The sequence below is a fragment of the Pan paniscus genome, chromosome 1 (assembly GCF_029289425.2).
Source record: "Pan paniscus chromosome 1, NHGRI_mPanPan1-v2.0_pri, whole genome shotgun sequence".
Taxonomy (NCBI): Eukaryota; Metazoa; Chordata; class Mammalia; order Primates; family Hominidae; genus Pan; species Pan paniscus.
This window is the reverse complement of record NC_073249.2, coordinates 214,513,914-214,528,280: the sequence shown is the minus strand read 5'-3', so window position 1 is coordinate 214,528,280 and position 14,367 is coordinate 214,513,914. Positions and strand designations below refer to the sequence as shown.

Below are 14,367 nucleotides of genomic sequence, written 5' to 3'. Positions count from 1 at the left end.
TTTCTATGATCTGGAGCAAGACAGCAAAAGTTCTTAATAAAATGTCAGCTAATAAATGCAACAGTGCATTAAAAAGTATTATATAGGCCAGGCATTCTGAATCTCGCCTGTAATCCCAGCACTTTGGGAGGCCAAGGTGGGTGGATCACCTGAAGTCGGGAGTTTGAGACCAGCCTGACCAAAATGGAGAAAACCCATCTCTACTAAAAATACAAAATTAGCCAGGTGTGGTGGTGGGTGCCTGTAATCCAAGCTACTCAGGAGGCTGAGGCAGGAGAATCCCTTGAACCCAGGAGACAGATGTTGCAGTCAGCCGAGATCACGCCATTGCACTCCAGCCTGGGCAGCAAGAGTGAAACTGCGTCTTAAAAAAAAAAAAAGGAAAAGAAAGTAATATATAATGGCCATTCCAGGAATGCCAGACAATCTCAGAAAAATCTGTGCATAATTCACCACACTAACAAATTAAAGGAGGAAAAGCAAGGTTCCTAAAAAATGCAGAAAAATCAAAGTAAATGTATAATAACATATTTTGGAAAATGAAATGTTATATATTAAAAATTTGCATTAAACATAAGATGTAATGGATAAACATTAGCTCCCTTCCTACTGAGATATGAAACAAGGTAAGACCCTCAGCAGCTTAGGATTTAGAGGCACATAGGTATTTTGGTTAGTAGGAAAGATTCCAGATCCAGATTGATTAATTTAGGTTCAAATCTGGCTCGGTGGCCAATGGCTGTATGATCTTATCCAACTTACTTAACCTCTGTGCCCCAGCTAACTCACCCATAAAAAGGAATAATCACAAGATTGACTTCACAGAGTGCTATGAGTTAATCTATTTAAGTACTTCAAGCTGGATTTGACATAGGGCAAGCAATACTTTTATTCTTATTATATTTGAAAGATATATTAGTTAAAAATTTGGTAAGAGACCAAGGTCTATAGTTAAGTTGATTATAAGCCTTCATTCACCCTGTTGTTCTGAAAATCTTAATTACAACAAGGACGGACAAGATGGCTCATGCCCGTAGTACCAGCACTTTGGGAGGCTGAGGTGGGTGGATCACCTGAGGTCAAGAGTTCGAGACCAGCCTGGCCAATATGGTGAAACCCCATCGTAATAAAAATACAAAAAATAGCCAGGCATGGTGGCGGGCGCCTGTAATCCCAGGTAGAGTGGAGGCTGAGGCAAGAGAATCACTCAAACCCAGGAGGTGGAGGTTGCAGTGAATCGAGATCATGTCATTCCATTCCAGCAGCCTGGCAACAGAGTGAGGCTGCATCTCCGAAAAAAAAAAGAAAAGAAAGAAAATTAACTATAGCAGCATGCTCATTCACTCTCCAGTGTCCAGGACTGGACAATTGTCAGGCCGTCTTCTGTAGCACCATACACTATAGCATACATGTGGATTAAAATAAATACACATATGAAATGCCAGTATATATTCTATATACTTTCCATATACTTATATCCTATAAGATCACATCCAAATTCAAGGTTGGTCAAAGAGTAGAGTGGCTATCTATGGAAAGGGGAGTGGAAATGAATCATGGTAATAAAAGGAAATAGATATAGATATCGATATGAATAGATGGACATACACACATCTAGCTGTAAGAAAGAGGAATGTCATGGACCAATCATAACAGTGAGCCAGGTAAAAAGGCTACAATTCTTGTGATTGTCTGTCTGTCTTCAGGATGCGTTGTAGCTTAGAAAGGCTGATGCCACAGTCATAGCAAATAAATGATTATAAAATGTGTTTCCTTTCTGGGGCATCCCTGGAGAAATCTCCAATGGTAGGAAACCTCAGTTTACTAGGCAGGTGATCACACAGGTAAAATTTTACAGATTCAATGGCACTACCATTAATTTCAGTATCCTTGGTATTCTGCAAAGGTATTCAAGAACAAATGGTATCTTGAAACTAAAATTAGCTAAACTAACAAAGAAAACTGGATTATTATTATTAATATTCTTTTGAGACTGAGCCTCTGTTGCTCAGGCTGGAGTACAGTGGTGCTATGTCAGCTCACTGCAAAATCCACCTCCCAGGTTCAAGAGATCCTCCTGCCTCAGCCCCCTGAGTAGCTGGAATTATGGGCGCACCCCATCACACCCAGCTAATTTTTGTATTTTTAGCAGAAACAGGAATTCACCATGTTGGCCAGGTTGGTCTCGAACCCCTGACCTCGTGATCTGCCTGCCTCAGCCTCCTAAAGGGCTGGGATTATAGATGTGAGCCACCACATCCAGCTGAATCTTTTTTCTTTTCTCAAAAGATAGTGTCATAGTATTGGCTTCTATGCACTTAGGACAGTGAGCCCATCATTCAGTACCAATGTGACTCAATACTGCAAGACCTTGATGCAGTATTTGAAAGACTATTTCCAGTAGGTGAAGGAGGCTTTCAGTGATGCTTAGACCTTGATGCCCTAGCGTTTGGAGATTGCATCCTTTAGAAATGACGCCAAGGGAAATCTGCGCATGAGCGGCAATGGATGGGACCGTACCAGATGACTTAAACTTAAAGATATCCGAGGAAAAGCCTTCCCTAGAAGCAGACATCATCACCTGGTAGACAGCTTTTCCAAGACAATGGAACAAGACTCCATTTGATCTTCTTCCATTGACTGAGACTTGGTTTTGTATTAACACAAAATTATCAAACCTATATTCTATGTTGCTAGGTAGTTCCACCACTCAAACCAAACACTTTCTAAGATCTTCTGTTCAAAATGTAGCCACTCGCACTAACCAAAGCAATTGCTGGCTATGGAGTCATTTAGATGAAAGGGAAGGATCATAGCTAATCCTACAACCTGCTTTCATCACAGTTGGGTAGCAATTGAGGATGCTACATTCATGATAAGATTTGTAATTTTGGCATGATTTTATTACAGGACCATCAGGTTCCTATGCCTGCTGCACAGTAGCTGACCAATATTCTGAGACAGCAGGCTTTGCAGCAGAGTTTAATGATCACAGGGTGGCTGAATGATAAGCTGGGAGGAGATCCTCAAATTCATCTCCCCAAGGAGTACTGAGGGTTTCCAGTGGATCCCAGATAGCAAGCGGCTGGAAAGTTGGTGTAGCAGTAAGAGGTATGAAGTCATCAGGATGTTGAAACTGCATTCTTTGGTGAGTTGGTGCCTTGCAGGGCCCTTCAGATCACCTGGCATCAGTAGTTTCACTGACATGCAGAACCTGAAAGAATATGTCAAATGAAAAAGTTAATGCTTCACAATGCTTAAATTGTTGTCTGCAGGGCAGTTAAGGGGAACTGTAATTTAAGATCTACATGATTTTCAGACAGTAGGCTGCCAGCAACCATGAGGAAGCAGTTCAAGCTGACCTCATGATGAATGCTGAATGAGCTGCAAGCTTGCTTTATTTTTGTTTCTCCCCCTCCCTTCTTCACTGATTAAATTCATAAAGTTTATATGTATGGTTTCAATTTCTTTCAGAGAAGCCTTAACCTAAGCCCTGAGACCACTGACACCCTCAGTAGCACCTCTCTTCCACCAGAATGAGCATATAACCTGCTACCTTAGGTGATATAAAACCCACAAGACCATTCCATACATGGAGCTTTTTATTCTTATTTTGTAGGGATGACTTCTCTGTTTTTATAAAGCTATTTTAACTATAAAGCATTTTTAAAATATTGATGTGGCCAAAGATCTCCCAACAACACTACTCTCAGGTTTTATTTTTCTGTCTAATGTCCGGAACAGATCAACCCCTTCCCTGCCTCACACTCAGGGCTATGAAGGTGACATATCAGTAAAATTCCATCAGTTCTTGTGGAGTTCGTGAATGAAGGCATTCTTTTTTGTTGTTGCTGTTGTTGTTGTTGTTGTTGACAGAGTCTCCCTCTGTCACCCAGTCTGGAGGGCTGTGTGCAATCTCGGCTCACTGCAACCTCAGCCTCCTGGGTTCAAGCAATTCTCCCACCTCAGCCTCCCAAGTATCTGGATTACAGGCAGCCGCCATCATGCCCGGCTAATTTTGTATTTTTGTAGAGACAGGGTTTCACCATATTGGCCAAGCTGGTCTTGAACTCCTGACCTCAGGTGATCCGCCTGTCTTGGCCTCCCAAAGTGCTGGGATTACAGGCATGAGCCAACTCAGCTGGCCTTAAATGAATGAATTCTTGACTTCCACTCTATCCCTAATGCTGTCAATTTCTTGATTCATGAAATGAATATGGATATGTGATATGAATGGATATTTGGTTCAATCCATTAATCTGCGGAAAGCCAAAAACCCAATCAGGATTAGCTGGGTGGAACTTCAGAATTGCAATCAGATATTGCTTTTTGATTGGAAGCTAGCAGTGCATACGTGGAAGGGCGTGGGTGGGAGTTGTGATTAGAAAGGTCAATAAAAGCTTCTAAAGACCCACTGGAGAGACCCAAAGTCTTCAAGCCTGGAGTTCCTGCTTGGTTCTTCCTGAGGTCTGAACACCCTGCAAACTGAGTCCAGATCTGGTAAGTCACTAATTTCTGTAAGGACACTCCCATCTGACCTACAGTTAGCCGATGTAGAATGGTGACAGTGCAGCCTACGACGGCACAGAACTATATCCTGTCTTTTTTTCTTTTTTTCATAAGAACGGTTTCAAGCTTTGATCTTTTTTTTTCTAAATGCAGTTTTGTCTTTATTTCAAAAATGTTGATTGTGCTTTTCTTTACGTCATTTCAGAATTCTTGTTGGGAGCCATTTTGTGAAGAGAGGAAGACTGAGCTGTTTTGGCTGCATTTCTGGCCTCGAGCTGCAGTCAACTTCTCCACGTAGAACCCGGCAGTAGGAGACTTAGAATCGAATCTCTTCTCCCTCCCGCCTCCTGTTTTTGGCTTTTGGAGAAACCTTATCATCCAACACAATGGCCAGCAACGTTACCAACAAGATGGATCCTCACTCCATGAACTCCCGTGTGTTCACTGGGAATCTCAACACTCTTGTTGTCAAGAAATCGGATGTGGAGGCGATCTTTTCCAAGTATGGCAAAATTGCGGGCTGCTCTGTTCATAAGGGCTTTGCCTTCGTTCAATATGATAAGGAGAAAAATGCCCGGGCTGCTGTAGCAGGAGAGGATGGCAGAATGATTGCTGACCAGGTTGTAGATATTAACCTGGCTGCAGAGCCAAAAGTGAACCGAGGAAACGCAGGTGTGAAACGATCAGCAGCAGAGATGTACGGCTCCTCTTTTGACTTGGACTATGGCTTTCAACGGCATTATTATGATGGGATGTACAGTTTCCCAGCACGTGTACCTCCTCCTCCTCCCATTGCTCTGGCTGTAGTGCCCTCGAAACGTCAGCGCGTATCAGGAAACACCTCACGAAGGGGCAAAAGTGGCTTCAATTCTAAGAGTGGAAAGCGGGGATCTTCCAAGTCTGGAAAGCTGAAAGGAGATGACCTTCAGGCCATTAAGCAGGAGTTGACCCAGATAAAACAGAAAGTGGATTCTCTCCTGGAAAACCTGGAAAAAATTGAAAAGGAACAGAGCAAACAAGAGGTAGAGGTGAAAAATGCTAAGTCAGAAGAGGAGCAGAGCAGTAGCTCCATGAAGAACAATGAGACTCATGTGAAGATGGAGTCTGAGAGGGGTGCAGAAGACTCTGCTGTGGAGGGGGACCCACTGGATGATGATGATAATGAAGATCAGGGGGACAACCAGCTGGAGTTGATCAACGATGATGAAAAAGAGGCTGAGGAAGGAGAGGATAACAGAGACAGCACCAATGGCCAGGATGACTCTTAAGCACATAGTGGGGTTGAGAAATCTTATGCCATTGTTTCTTTACCTAGGAGCTTGTCTAACATCAAATTTTTCACCAGATCCTCTCCCTTAGTATCTTCAGCACATGCTTACTGTTCTCCCCATCCTTGTCCTTCCCACATTCATTAATTCATATTGCCCTGCGCCTAGTCCCATTTTCACTTCCCTTGACACCCCTAGTAGTTTTCCTAAGTCTTACCCTGTAATTTTTGCTTTTAATTTTGACACCTCTTTATGACTTAACAGTAAAAAGGACGTATGGTTTTTATCAACTGTCTCCAAAATAATTTTTATGCAGGGAATACAGTTCTTTTCTTTCATACATAAGTTCAGTAGTTGCTTCCCTAACTGCAAAGGCAATCTCATTGAGTTGAGTAGCTCCTGAAAGCAGCTTGGAGTTACAAGTATGTGTGTTACACCCCATATTAGTGTGCTGTGTGGGGCAGTTCAACAAAAATCTAACAATGTATTTTTGTGAATGAGAGTTGGCATGTCAAATGCATCCTCAGAAACATAATTGGTGTTATAGTCTTAAAACGTGTTTTCTAAAGTTGATACTGTGGGTTATTTTTGTGAACAGCTTCATGTTTGGGACCTTTTTCCTCAAAATAAACAAGTCCTTATTAAACCAGCAATTTAAAGAAAAAAAATTCTTGGTGGGAGCAGTGACTCATGCCTGTAACTACGACACTTTGGGAGGCCAAGGCGGGAGGATCATTTGAGCCCAGGGGTTCGAGACCAACCTGGGCAACATGGCAAAACCCTATCTTTACAAAACATTTGTTTTGAGGGGTGGGATGGAGTTTCACTCTGTTACCCAGGCTGGAATGGAGTGGCACAATCTCAGCTCACTCCAACATCCACCTCCCAGGCTTAAGCAATTCTCATGCCTCAGCCTCCTGAGTAGCTGGGATTATAGCCACCCGCCACCATGCACAGCTCATTTTTATATTTTTGGTAGAGACGGCGGTTCACCATGTTGGCCAGGCTGGTCTCGAACTCCTAACCTCAAGTGATCCACCTGCCTTGGCCTCCCAAAGGGCTGGGATTACACCAGTGAGCCACCAATGCCCTGCCTCTTTTTTAAAAAATGAGATGGGCATGGTTGAAGAGGAGCAGCCCCTCCACACCTGTGGGTATATCGCATCAGGTGGGACGAGAGACTGAGAAAAGAAATAAGACACAAAGTATGGAGAAAGAACAGTGGGCCCAGGGGACTGGTGCTCAGCATAAAACATGTGAGAAAAGGAATGTGTGTCACAAATAAGTTCAAGGGAAGGTACTCTGCCTGGATGTGCATGTAGGCCAGATGTACGCTTCTCTCCACCCAAGCATCTCAGTGGAGTAGAGAATAACAGAGCAGCATTGCTGCCAACATGTCTCACCCCACACCACAGGGCAGTTTTCCTCCTATCTCAGAATAGAACAAATCTGCAATCGGGTTTTATCCTGAGACATTCCATTCCCAGGGGGAGGCAGGAGACAGAGGCCTTCCTCTTATCTCAGCTGCAAGAGGCCTTACTCTTTTACTAATCCTCCTCAGCACAGACCCTTCACGGGTGTCAGGCTGGGGGATGGTCAGGTCTTTTCCATCCCAAGAGGCCATATCTCAGGCTATCACATGGGGAGAAACCTTGCACAATATCCGGCTTTCCAGGACAGAAGTCCCTGTGGCTTTCCACAGTGCATTGTGCCCCTGGTTTATCGAGAATGGAGAATGGCAACGATTTTACCAAGCATATTGCCTGTAAACATATTGTTAACAAGGCACATCCTGCGCTGCCCTAGATCCCTTATACCTTGATTCCATACAACACGTGTTTTTCTGAGCTCAAGGTTGGGGCAAAGTTACAGATTAGCAGCATCTCAGGGCAAAGCAATTCTTCAGGGTACAGGTCAAAATGGAGTTACTTATGTCTTCCTTTTCTACATAGACACAGTAACAGTCTGATCTATCTTTCTTTTCCCTACACATGGTGGCATGCATCTGTAGTCCCAGCAATTTGGGTGGCTGAGGTGGGAGGATCCCTTGAACCCAGAAGATTGATGCTGCAGTGAGCCATGCTCACACCAGTGCTGTACTCCAGCCTGGGCAGCAGAGTGAGACTCTGTCGAAAAAAAAAAAAGGGGAATATCATACTCTGGGGACTGTGGTGGGGAGGGGGGAGGGGGGAGGGATAGTATTGGGAGATATACCTAATGCTAGATGACGAGTTAGTGGGTGCAGCGCACCAGCATGGCACATGTATACATATGTAACTAACCTGCACAATGTGCACATGTACCCTAAAACTTAAAGTATAATAAAAAAAAAAAGAAAAGAAAAAAAGAAAAATCTTAACCAAGCAGTTAAAAAAAATCCAATTAATTGTAATCAGTAGGCTGATCCCAAATGCCTCAAAGAGGGAGAGAAAGAGTTTAGAAGGCTCTACATGCTAGCATCCCATTCAGACTGTTTAATCCTACCATTGTGGTTTTGTAAGAAAAACAGTCTTAAAGATTTCCAATAATTCCCACAATGGCCATAAATTAACCTGGGTGTCATTTTCCCACCAACTTAAAAAGGCACGTGAGAGGCCGGGCACGGTGGCTCACACCTGTAATCCCAGCACTTTGGGAAGCCGAGGCAGGTGGAACACCTGAGATCAGGAGTTCGAGACCAGCCTGGCCAACATGGAGAAACTCCATTTCTACTAAAACTACAAAAAATAGCAGGGCGTGGTGGTAGGCACCTGTAATCTCAGGTACTTGGGAGGCTGAGGCAGGAGAAACAGTTGAACCCGAGAGGTGGAGGTTGCATTGAGCCAAGATAGCACCTTTGCACTCCAGCCTGGCCACAGAGCAAGACTCCATCTCCAAAAAATACTACTAATAATAATTATAACAGCATGTCCATTCACTCTCCAAAGTGTCCAGGACTGGACAATTAATTGTGAGGCCCTCTTCTCTAGCACCCTACGCTATACCATATATGTGGATTAAAATAAATACACATAAAAATGCAAGTATATATTCTATATACTTTCCATATACTTATATTATATAAGGTCACATGCAAATTCAAGGCTAGGTCAAAGAGTAGAGTGGCTATATATGGAAAGGGGAGTGGAAGTGAATAATGGTAATAAAAGGAAACAGATAGATATAGATATAGATATGAATAAGTAGACATACACATATATAGCTGCAAGAAAGGGGGTTGTCATGGACCAATGATGACAGTGAGCCGTGTAAAAAGGCTAAAATTCTTGTGATTGTGTTTCCATTTTCAGGATGAGTTGTAGCTTACCTTTTTAGAAAGGCTGATGATGCAGTCATAGCAAATAAGTGATTATAAAATGTGTTTCCTTTCTGGGACAATTCTGGAGAAATCTCTAATGGTATGAGAATTCAGTTTACTGGGCAGGTTATCACACAGATAAAATTTTACAGATCCAATGACACTAGCATTAACTTCATTATCCTTGGTATTCTATAAAGGTTGAGTGAACAAATGGTATCTTTAAACGAAAATTAGCTAAACTGACAAAGAAAACTGGATTATTATTATTTATTTTTGAGACAGAGTCTCTGTTGCCCAGGCTGGAGTACAGTGGTGCTACATTGGCTCACTGCAACCTCTGCCTCCCGGGTTCAAGGGGTTCTCCTGCCTCAGTCACCTAAGTAGCTGGGATTACAGGCACACACCACCACACCCAGCTAATTTTTGAATTTTTGGCAGAAGCGGGGTTTCACCATGTTGGCCAGGTTGGTCTCGAACCCCTGACATCGGGATCTGCCTGCCTCGGCCTCCTAAAGTGCTGGGATTATAGGCGTGAGCCACCACACCAGGCCGAATCTTCTTTTCTTTTCTCAAAGATAGTGTCATAGTATTGGGTTCTACGCACTTAAGAGAGTGATCCCATCATTCAGTAACAATATGAATCAATACTGCAAGACCTTGATGCAGAATTTCAAAGACTATTTCCAGTAGGTGAAGGAGACTTTCAGTGATGCTTAGATCTTCCTGCCCTAGCATTTGGAGATTGCATCCTTTGGAAATGACACCAAGGGAAATCTGCGCATGAGCAGCAATGGATGGGACCGTACCAGATGACTGAAACGTAAAGATATCCGAGGAAAAGCCTTCCCTAGAAGCACACATCATCACCTGGTAGACAGCTTTTCCAAGACAATGGAACAAGACTCCATTTGATCTTCTTCCATTGACTGAGACTTGGTTTTGTTTTGTATTAACACAAAATTCTCAAACCTGTATTTTATATTGTTAGGTACTTTCACCACTCAAAGCAAACACTTTCTAAGGTCTCCTGTTCAAAATGTAGCCACTCTCACTAACCAAAGCAATTGCTGGCTATGGAGTCATTTACATGAAAGGGAAGGATCACAAATAATAGTAGAAGCTGCTCTCATACACAGATGGGTAGCAATTGAGGATGCTAACTTCATGATAAGGTTTGTTATCCTTCCTTTGGAAGGTTGGTTAATATTGATAATTAAATGACTTGGTACTGAGAACAAGCTATAGGTGCAATTGGGTGGCCTATGACTATTATTGATTTCATTACTGGTAATTTATCTCTATGCCTAGAAAACATTAGTGTAACTGGGTCTAACCTAGATAGTGTTCCAGACTCCCACTGGAATCAAACTCTTTGGTTTGACACGCATTATGTAGATGGGAATGCTATAGATATTGACATAGACATAGAGTCAGAACATGACCATGTTACCCTCTGCCATATAATCAGAGAACTTACTGAAACTAGGCACTGGTTCATTGGAAACTCCAGAGGCAAATAGAATGCATCTATAGCTCTACTGTATGAAATAATAGTTTTATTTATTGGATGCATCAATACTCAGGACATATTTGGAGAGGAAACTATTCTTTCTTCAATGGAGATGGCATGCAAGGATTACTTTATAAAACACACAGAAATATTTTTTCTTCCTACCCCAATTCCAACCATTACCGTGCAACCTGTTGTCAATAGACGTTAAGGTAGTTGAGGCAGAAATAATTAAATAAAGCTTCATTGGAAGCTAAATGTCAGGATCGACTTGGAAGACACACACTGACAAAATCAGTGTTTTCCAAAGTCTGTTACAAGTTGGAATGCTTTTTATAAGAAAGGTTGAAAGAAGGGAATGGGACTCCTCCTATCAGTTGTTTTTTTTTAAATTTTCTTTTGTTTTATCCTGGCAAGGCTCTAATAGAGTTGAGCTTTTTTGTTTTTGTTTTTTCCATTGGAAGGGACAATACAAAGGTTACAATCGTTGACTTTAGATGACAACATGACAGGCAAAAATATTTTCCTTGCAAGACAACCAGCAAAACTTCACGATCAGAATCAAATCAGTGTCCTTCTCACTGTCACTGGGTGAAGCCTTCATCAGTCTACTTGAAGAGTCTCAGGCACTCATGAAGTCAAGATCAGATTCTTTACTCAGGGACAGGATGTAAGCCAATCATAAGACCTTCCACAGATGATTAATTTGGAAGTCTACCTAATGTGACCTGCAGGTTTTCACTGGCAATATGCAGGTGCAGATATAACAAAGAATAATCCTGACCTTCATATCACCCCTAGCTGATGAGGATTGGGATTCTTTTGTCCCTTTCTCTCCATAAAACCAGGTTACTCATCTTGTGTGGCAACAAAATATATGGTCTACTTAACAGAGAAAGATACTCCACAGGAAAAATAAAAGGATTTTTATTATGAAATGAGCAAAGCCATGGGAATAGATGTGAGATTATTCGGGGAGGTAAAGGAAGACAAAGGTTTTGAAAGGAAAAATGAGGAGAATTACATAAATTTTTTTGAAAGACTCATTCTTGGTCACAAGTATGAAAACCAAGGGAGCCTCAGTGCAATGTTGGAAAGATTCCTCCTCCACCCTCTCAATAACCCCCAACACATTTACCAAGTCTTCGTTCACTCCCAGGATTCCATTAAAACACCCAGCTCAACACTGAGCAGCCTCCACCTTGACTTCCCTTTATAATTTTGACATAAATTTGTTACAGGACCATCAGGTTCCTATGCCTGCTGCACAGTAGCTTACCAATATTCTGAGACAGCAGGGTTTGCAGCAGAAAGTTTAATGATCACAAGGTGGCTGAATGAGAAGCTGGGAGGAGATCCTCAAATTCATCGCCCCAAGGAGTACTGAGGGTTTCCAGTGGATCCTGGATAGCAAGGGGCTGGAAAGTTGGTGTAGTTTGATGGCAATCAGAGGTATGAAGTTATCACGATGTCAAAACGGCATTCTTTGGTTAGTGGATGCCTTGCAGGGCCCTTCAGATCAGCTGGCATCCGTAGTTTCACTGACATGCAGAACCTGAAAGAATATCTCAAATGAAAAAGTGAATGTTTCACAATGCTTAAATTGCTGTCTGCAGCGTAGTTAAGGGGAATTGTAGTCTAAGATCTACACGATTTTGGGACAGTAGGCTGCCAGCAACCATGAGGAAGCAAGTCAGAGGGCAAGCTGACCTTCTGGTGAATGCTGAATGCGCTGCAAGCTTGGTTTGTTTTTGTTCCTCCCCCTCTCTTTTTCACTGATTAAATTTATAAAGTTTAGAGATACGGTTTCAATTTCTTCCAGACAAGCCTTAACCTAAGCCCTGAGACCACTCAAGCCCTCAGTGGCACCTCTCTTCCACCAGCATGAGCAAATAAATTGCTACCTTAGGTGATATAAAACCCACAAGACCATTCGATACATGGAGATTTTTTTTCTGATTTTGTAGGGATGACTCCTCTGTTTTTATAAAGCTGTTTTAACTATAAAACAATTTTATAATTTTAATGTGGCCAAAGATCTCCCAACACTACTTTCAGGTTTTATTTTTCTGTCTAATATCCGGAACAGATCAAACCCTTCCCTGCCTCAAACTCGGGACTATGTAGGTCATATATCAGTAAAATTCCATCAGTGTTTGTGGAGTTCATGAATGAATGAATTCTTTTTTTTTTTTTTTTTTTTTTTTTTTTTTGGACAAAGTCTACCTCTGTCACCCAGAACTGTGTGAAATGGTGCAATCTTGGCTCACTGCAACCATTGCCTCCTGGATTCAAGCGATTCTCCCACCTCAGCCTCCTGAGTAGCTGGATTACAGGCACCTGCCATCATGCCAGGCTAATTTTTGTGTTTTTGTAGAGATGGGGTTTCACCATGTTGGCGTTGCAGGTCTTGATCGCCTGACCTCAGGTGATCCAGCCAACTTGGACTCTCAAAGTGCAGGGATTACAGGTGTGAGCCACCTCACCCGGCCTTTAATGAGTGAATTCTTGATTTCCACCCTATTCCTAACACTGTCAATTTCTTGATTCATGAACTTAATATGGATAGCTGATATGAATGGATATCTGATTCAATCCAGTAATCTGGGGACAGCCAAAAACCCAATCAAGATTAACTGGGTGGAGCTTCAGAAATGCAATCTGATAGCACTTTTTGACTGGAAGCAAGCACTGGATACATGGAGGGGTGTGGGTGGGAGTTGTGATTAGAAAGATCAATAAAAGTTTCTGAAGACCCAAAGGAGAGACCCGAAGTCTTCAAGTCTGGAGTTCCTGCTTGGTTCTTCCTGAGATCTAAGCATGCTGCAAACGCAGTCCAGATCTAGTAAGTCACTCATCTCTGGAAGGACACTCCCATCTGACCTATAGTCAGCCGGTCTGGGATGGGGACAGTGCAGCCTATGATGGCACTGAGCTATATCTGTCTTTTTTATATATTCCAGCTAACTGGGAGACTGAGGCAGGAGAATCACTTGAACAGGGAGGCAGAGGTTGCAGTGAGCCGAGATCGCACCATTGCACTCCAGCCTGGAAAACAAGAGTGAAATTCCATCTCAAAAAAAAATTAATAAATAAATACATTATAAATTAATTAATTAATTAATGCTTTAAAGAAAAAAGAAATAAACTTTGCCTACAAGTTTCATATGCAATTGAATACCTCTTAAATTTTGATGTGAACCGACCAGGCATGGTGGCTGAGGCCTGTAATCCCAGCACTTTGGGAGGCCGAGGCGGGCAGACCACGAAGTCAGGAGATTGAGTCCATCCTAGTTAACATGGTGAAACCCCGTCTTTACTAAAAATACAAAAAATTATCCAGGTGTAGTGGCATGCACCTGTAGTCCCGGCTATTTAGGAGGCTGAGGCAGGAAAATTGCTTGAACCGGGGAGGCAGAGGTCGAAGTGAGCTGAGATCGTGCCACTGCATTCCAGCCTGGTGACGGAGCGAGACTCCATCTCAAAAAATAAATGAATAAAATAAATAAATCAATAAAAATATTGTGACAGGAACCAACATTGCTCAACTTGTACACTAATGTCTTACAAAATCCTTTCCTTGTCACCTTCAAATCTCCATTTCAAATGCTACACTCTGCAAAACGTTACCACTTTGTTGCCATTTCCTGATGATGGAGAAGACCATACGTGTGTGTGGCATCAGAACTATTGACTCCTCCTATTGATGTTTAAGATATTCCATTACACAAACCTGGGTTCATACTTTTTGTTGATAGATCTTATGCCAAAAATGTAGG

General features: G+C 42.3%; 1 protein-coding gene across 1 annotated transcript; it reads left to right on the top strand.

Moving 5' to 3' along the window:
* Nucleotides 1-4,880: 4,880 nt before the first annotated feature.
* Nucleotides 4,881-5,777, top strand: LOC134728962 (heterogeneous nuclear ribonucleoprotein C-like 1). Its single transcript, XM_063596211.1, has one exon. The coding sequence runs from the start codon at nt 4,896-4,898 to the stop codon at nt 5,775-5,777; it is 882 nt and encodes a 293-aa protein (XP_063452281.1). The 5' UTR covers nt 4,881-4,895.
* Nucleotides 5,778-14,367: the final 8,590 nt, after the last annotated feature.